This window comes from Antrostomus carolinensis, unplaced genomic scaffold (assembly GCF_000700745.2).
Source record: "Antrostomus carolinensis isolate BGI_N321 unplaced genomic scaffold, ASM70074v2 scaffold37076, whole genome shotgun sequence".
Lineage (NCBI taxonomy): Eukaryota > Metazoa > Chordata > Aves > Caprimulgiformes > Caprimulgidae > Antrostomus > Antrostomus carolinensis.
Genome location: NW_010321848.1, coordinates 5,789 through 13,198, shown reverse-complemented (window position 1 = coordinate 13,198; position 7,410 = coordinate 5,789). Strand labels below are relative to the sequence as shown.

The 7,410-nt window shown below is 35.2% G+C and overlaps 1 protein-coding gene across 1 annotated transcript in view; it reads left to right on the top strand.

The window, feature by feature from the left end:
* Positions 1–6,462, top strand: part of CNOT2 (CCR4-NOT transcription complex subunit 2) — a 37,907-nt gene extending 31,445 nt beyond the window's left edge. The window contains exon 14 of the mRNA XM_010170081.2: positions 5,322–6,462. Within this exon, the coding sequence (XP_010168383.1) occupies positions 5,322–5,408 (87 nt within the window). The 3' untranslated portion in view covers positions 5,409–6,462. The remainder of the gene's footprint in view (positions 1–5,321) is intronic.
* Positions 6,463–7,410: the final 948 nt, after the last annotated feature.

Here is a 7,410-nt window from a genome sequence, read left to right as displayed (position 1 = left end):
TGGAGATACTGCAGTGAAAGAGAGATTCAAATCACTACTGTTCTCTGAATGATTTTGCTCAAGATCTACACAGGTTCTCTGCTCTTTATTTGGCATACTGACAATAATTCCTCTGACATTAAGAACCAATTGGTAGCTAGTAAGGAGAGGGATAGTATTTCCTGAAGTTTTGCATCTGCAGTAGTAAGCTAGCAAGGAACACAATTTTTTTTCTTTTTCCCCTAGTGTCCATAGGAAGAGATAATACCTTTTCTTTTAGGCTTATGTATTTCTTGATGTGATATTGGAACTGGAATATTATTTTGACTTTTTTATTTAACTTTAGTTTGATGGAAAATATAGCAGGCAAGTGGAGTATTCATCACAGGAAGCTAGAGAAGGATTTGGGGGAAAACTGCTATTTTGTTACATGGAAAAGGAATCACTTGCTAGAAATAATTCTATGACATTTCCAGATATGATAAATAAATAAGAACTTAGATGTATGTCAGGTGTGATCTTGGCATTGTATTAATTCTGATATTAATTTCTGGAGTTGACGTTTCCTTGGAGGAAGGCTGACATAGACTTGCCATAACAAGAATGGCAGTATTTGATAACTCCATGTTGCTTTGAATGCAAAGAAAAGTATGGCAAATTTTTTCTAACAAATGCAGAAGTATTAATTAATGTTTCAGGAAATTAAAAATATAAGAAGCTAGAAAAAAAAAAGAATTCTGATAAATTGCAGTCTCTTTCTAGAACTGCTACATTATTAGTGAACACTGGGAATATCAGTTTCTTAGAAGACCACAAAAATAATTGCTGGTTAACAGTTTCATTACTCCTTTTTTGAAGCAGTCAGATGAGAATTGTTTCTGGTAAATTAGTCTCTTATATGTGTAAATTAAATTGTTTTTCAAAGTGTTTTATAAATTTGTCTATTGTTCTAGCGTATATGCTCAAATATAGGGCAGTGCATATTTTAATATGTTGTGCTTTGCAGACATGATGCTTTATGCAGTATGAGCTTATATATTTATTGTACCTACTTTAAATTATACTGCATTGCAATAGATAGAGTGAAACATAACTGTTTACTTTAGAGAATATTACTAAATCTTAAGACTAAGTTTTTAAACACATGAACCAGATGTGGTTTAACAGATTTTTTGATAGTGTACTAGGTTGGTTTTAACAAAGCCAAGTAAACTGAATAACTTCTTTCCAGAAAACATTAAATAATATATCTGTCTTTTTTTGTTAAGCTGTAGGCTCTATTTTTATATTCCTTATAGATAACAGACTGAAGAAAGGAATGCAGCTGAGTAATGAGACAATTCCTAAACTCTTAGAAAATAAAATCAAATTAATTCTGTGTTGATACATGGTAGTAAATAGTGAAAAAATATGAATGACAATAAACTTCAAATTGACCTCAAATGCAAAACAAAATGCAGGAAAATGCTGATTGCAGATATGTCTATATATGTGGTTTTTTATCCTAGAGCATGTGGAAAGTACAGTATGGTTAAAGACACTTTGATTTTTCGCTGAGGATTTGGCTGTATAGTTTGCTGCTGTTGAGGAGACATGAGAGAGGAAGGGAAGTGGATATGAGACCAAAACTACCTTCTACAATTGCACATTTACTGAAATCCTGATTTAAATAGTCTGAAGTAAACTGTCTGGAATTTCTCCTTTGAAAAGTAAGGAGAATTAACGCTGTTTAAGGAACAAGATTATAAAACCCTTTTACTTTAATCTTGTAGTTACAAAATGTGGAGTTCTTTATGGGAGAGAAGGGTAAATTTCCCAGTATTTGTTTGCTTGTAAGGGTTGCTGCCTACATTAAATTACTTCCTATCCTTTTAAGATCAATATTAATTGAAATACTTTGCTGGAAAGTTAAATTTGTTCTTCTAACAGAGATGTGCCATAGCATTTTAATTCAACCCCTAATTTAAATGTAGGTCTTTGCATCCATCTTTAAGCCAGTATAAAGGCTTCTTCTTCAGTCCTGTTTGGAATTTTTGAGCTAGCCATGGAATTTCTAATATCTCCTTTGATGGACTTACACAGTCCACAGTATTTTATCCTCAAGACACTTCCTATTTGGCTATCTTTGTTTTGTTTTATTCTATTAATGCTATGGACCACCTTAAGCAATTCTCTTCTGTCTTTAGTATTCTTGCCTATTATTGTTTGTAGACCTGCAGGCTGATATAAATTTACCATCAAAAAAAGTTTTCAGGATGACATGAGGAGTGATTGATTTCTTTGCAATTTATTTAGTGTTGCTTGCACGTGTGCTCTAAGTTTCCACACACATTTATTATTTGTTACTCTTGGTTAATAAAAAGTATTTAATTTTGAATAATTACTTAGATGTGGAAAATAAAACAATTTAAGATGTTTGTCAATGGATAAATGACATTTTTTTACATTTTATTTGTATCTGTTTATATTAAAAAATATCAGTGCTCCTGTTCACATCCTAAACCACAGTGGCCCCTGGAATCAAAAGCAAAAACTTAAAGTATACCTGTAATACAAGTATTTTTCTATATGTAATAAATAATTGCTTTCTAGTTTTCAAAACTATTTGGTCAATGAGTTCTTTTTTGGTGTTGTCATATATAACGATAGGTGTTCTTACATACTACTGGACATTGAACTTGAGCATTGCTGACACTGCAATGCAAATCAAAGAGGCTGTTTTAAGCCTGTTTATTTTGAAAACTGATGGCAGTTTGAAGTATCAACTCATGTACTTCTAAAGAAAATCTGGTAGGGAATCATATTCCTTCTTCTAAATAGGAGAGGCTTCCAACTCACAGCACACAAAGGACCGCTCAAGCTCCTAAGCTCTTCTTTCAGATATACTACCTTGCTCGCAGCTATTACTGCCAGTAGAGGTATGCAACACCCTAAGTTTAGAAAGCCCCTTTTTAGGCTGCTGATAACTGTCTTACCAGCTTAAGTAGCCATTTTCCGTGGGTGATTTTGAAGGCATGTCAGAGCATACAGAAGTTCAGTTAGCTGATTGAAGCTTTTATTTTTAACCCTTCTCTTTGTTTACAATTTTGTTAAAGAAGCAATTCCCCAACAGCTGACCATAGATTGATAATGATCTGCAGACCCTTCCATGATTACATGCAAACTGAAAATTTTGGAAACCATGAATGGGAGAGAAGTTTGAGTGGTATTTTTTCTATTATAAAATTACTTAAGAATTACTGAAGATCTACCCAACCTAAACCAGCCTTTGACACCAAAATACCCATAGAGATTTGTACACCTTGATCTTGCTTCTCACAAAAGGAGGGATCAGGCATCTCTTCAGTATCAGCATGTGTGTATGTATCTACACAAAAAGAGAACATACACTGGCTGGCATGCAGTGTTAATTAGGAATGCCAAAAGTAATTTACTTGTGTATATATAACCTAAAATAGTCCAAACCAACCCACCACCAGAATAAATAAACAAACCTCCACCAAAAAACCCAAACAACTGAAAGTTCCCTTGATTGGAGTAGAGAGCGGAGAGCCAGAAATGAAGCAGATGTGCAGCACTTGAATGCAGATGGCTGTAACCTCACCTAGGTTTTGCTAGGATTTTCCAGGTTTAAGGACAGTGTTCTCTGGTGAATATGGGCTTACTGACTGCTTAGCATTTTCCCCTACCATGCTGAATGTTCTTTCTGTGCTAGATGGACCTTGTTTTGCCTTAAAGAGTGTTCTTAGAGTTGGATTTCCTAGATTTTATTTTTGGAGTGGCATTGACTTGGTCTTTAATTTAGTTTGCCTGCCTGTAAAAACTGAAATACTGCACTATTTAATCACTTTAGGGAGTCTTCTAAAATAATCTATTCACTACTCTTGGCGTTTTCATCCATATGTAAAAAGAGTGGGGTAAGTTTGCTCTGCAGATACAGATGATGTTCTTCTGAGGTTCTCCACTGAGTTAGACAGAATAAATTACTGCATTTGTCTGAAGTAGTTGTTGTTTTTAAAGAACAATTCTGAAACTTCTCTGCTTACTCTGCTTCTTGAATGAAGATAAAATGGGGATAAGACACAGGTAAACTGCTGAGAGGATCTGAAAAATATAAGGCTTAAGTAAGTCCTTGTACATTTTTGCATGAATGAAGTAACAAGCACCAAATGTCAAACTGCACTAATTATGATTATGTGCACAAATTAGAATCATAGAATAGATTGGGTTGGAAAAGACCTCCAAGATCATCAAGTCCAACCCCTGATCCAACTCCAATTACTATATCATGGCACTAAGGGCCACGTCCAATCTCTTTTTAAAAACCTCCAGGGATGGTGAATCCCCCACCTCTCTGGGTAGGCCGTTCCAGTGCCTTAGGGTCACAGGGAGGGAAACTGTGCTTTCCACTGTAATAATCAGGGTACATTTAGACATCAGGGGTGGTTACAGTCTTAGTAGTAGTAGTTCCTGTAGTCAGAATAAGAATTCCTACTGGATCAGTGAAATGTTTTACAAATATGTAAATCAGATGCCCTCAAACAAAAGTCAGGTGATTGTGCCAGTGAGATAGTAGAGCTGCTTATTTATGAACCATGTGGCATCTGAGCACATGGGCAAAGATTTTTATTCTATGTGGTTGTTTATAAAACACCAGCAGAATTTCTCATGGTAGACGCTGGGAAAGTGTGGTAAGAAACAAGGAACCCGGGATGTACAGGAGGGTTGGGTGGGTCTGAGTCTTAAATCTGAGTATGAAATGTGGGGGACATGTTACTACATTCTGGCTTAAATAGGTTTCAGTAATGTTTCTAGCATTTTAGATAACGTTCCCCAGTTTTGTACTAAGGAGGAGAAGCCTAGCTAGTTTAACTTACTATTGGGTTTGGTAGCATGGCACAAAATATCCCAGAACTTCAGGTCATCCAAAATAAGTCTCTGTACATCTGAACTGTGTAAAGACAGAAGCTTTTATTCATAATTCAAGTCATGCCATGGCTGTATATTTGTGTTTTGTGTGTGTGTGTGTATATATATACACACACATATATATAGTGGTTTGAGATCATAACTATGGTTCTGAGAGTAATGTAACACTATAAAAAAATGAGAGACTACATATTGCAGGTGTAATGGCTTAGGATATTGACTTTTTCCTAATTAAAATATAGAATCCCAGAGAGCAAAATCACATGTTTCTGCCTTGAGATAAGTTGGGACTTGATCTCTTCCATATTTGTGCTTTTCAAGTGTGGCTGGTAGAACAAACAGTTCTCAACAGGTAAACGATGTGTTGTTTTATTTGGTTTTGTCTTTTTTTTTTCCCCCTATTTTAATTATAGGAGTTCCATCTGGAATATGACAAATTAGAAGAAAGGCCTCATCTGCCATCAACCTTCAACTACAACCCTGCTCAGCAAGCCTTCTAAAGACTTCCCTTTTCTTGGGGTATGGCTGTCTCAGCACAATACTCAACATAACTGCAGAACTGATGTGGCTCAGGCATCCTGGTTTTAATTCCTTGAGGATCTGGCAATTGGCTCATGCGAAGGGTCACCATTTGAGGTCCTGCCTTACTAATTATGTGCTGCCCAACAACTAAATTTGTAATTGTTTTTCTTTAGTTTGAGCAGGGTCTGAATTTTTGTTTTGTTTTATTTTTTGCCAGCAGACAAGCTTGGGTCTGTAAAGACAAGCGAGTACACTGACAAAAGTTTACCACTTAGTTTTCCAAAATGTAAAAACAAAAAAAGAAAAAAGACAAAAAATTAGACAACAAAATTTGCATTGTTCATTGTAGCACTATTGGTAATAAAAAATGTTTGTGCATTTTTATGTGAAGATCCTTCTCGTATTTCATTTGGAAAGATGAGCAAGGTTTGCTTCCTTCATTTTACTTCCCCTTCTGTTTTTGAAAGGCAGTTTTCGCCAAGCTTAATGCAAGAATATCTGACTGTTTAGAAGAAAGATATTGCCACAGTCTCTGGTTAGTTTCCAGAGTTGTGTATTACTGAGCTTCATCTTTCCAGAATGAGCAAAACACTGTCCAGTCTTTGTTACGATTTTGTAATAAATGTGTACATTTTTTTTAAATTTTTGGACATCACATGAATAAAGGTATGTATGTACGAATGTGTATATATTATATATATGACATCTATTTTGGAAAATGTTTGCCCTGCTGTACCTCATTTTTAGGAGGTGTGCATGGATGCAATATATGAAAACGGGACATTCTGGAACTGCTGGTCAGGGGACTACTTTGTCGCCCTGTGCACTAAAGGGCCAGATTTTCAGCAGCCAAGGACATCCATACCCAAGTGAATGTGATGGGACTTAAAGAAGTGAACTGAGACAATTCACTCTGGCTGTTTGAACAGCAGCGTTTCATAGGAAGAGAAAAAAAAAAAAAGATCAATCTTGTATTTTCTGACCACATAAAGGCTTCTTCTCTTTGTAATAAAGTAGAAAAGCTCTCCTCACTGCAGTGTTGACTTTGATTTGAGATTGTGAAATTATTTCTTCAACAATGAAAAATGGAAAAAAAAAAAGTTGAAGTATTAAAACTATCGAGCTGTACAGTGGTTAAGACACTTGAAGAGTCTTTTTGCTGCTGACAAGTAAACTTATGAGAGAGTTTTATATTCATTTCCACAGTAAAGTTTCCACAGCCAAACAGTTTGGTTAACCTTCGTTTCAGATCCCCTCTCTAGAACAGCAAATAGCAAATCATTTTTAGAAAGGCGGGTGGGAGACATTTCAAATGATAAAAAGATGCTACAAGAATTCATCACAGAAGGAACACTTGTGGACTGATCATAGCTTAGTTCCAGGTTGGTATTTTGCCACTTAAAACAAATACATTTTATTTGAGGATCACTGCTACTTGAACTTCCATATGCAAACAAGTGTGAATATACACTGGTTCTGAAAATTACAACTCTTCTCTAGAGCGGAGGAAAAAAAACCTGAACCATTTGGAAAGTTTTCTTTTTTCTTGATGTGACTGACACTTCTCATTGAGTTGCCTCTGGTGATGCAGACCATTTCAAAATACCTGAAATTCCCAAAGCAAGAAAAGACAGTAATATCAGTCAATTGTGGAGTTTTATTTTTAGGTTTTGACCTGTTTTTCGATGTGGTGCAAAAACAGCTTTTTGGCATCTGTTGAATTATGCTGGAAATTGGACCATTAATGGCATTGCTGTCGTTCTGTATCAGGTGTGTAGCAATTTTAAATTCACTCTTTTTTTAATCTATTTTAAAATGATAGACATAAAAGTATAAGCCTATAAGACTATATTTTTTTTATTATTAAAGCAATCTGCTTTCTCAATGTGAAAGAGGATGGTTATAATCCAGGTGATTGCTAACACAACTGAAAAAGATGGTGACTTTTTCTCAGAGCAGATACAAATACTTAACTAATTA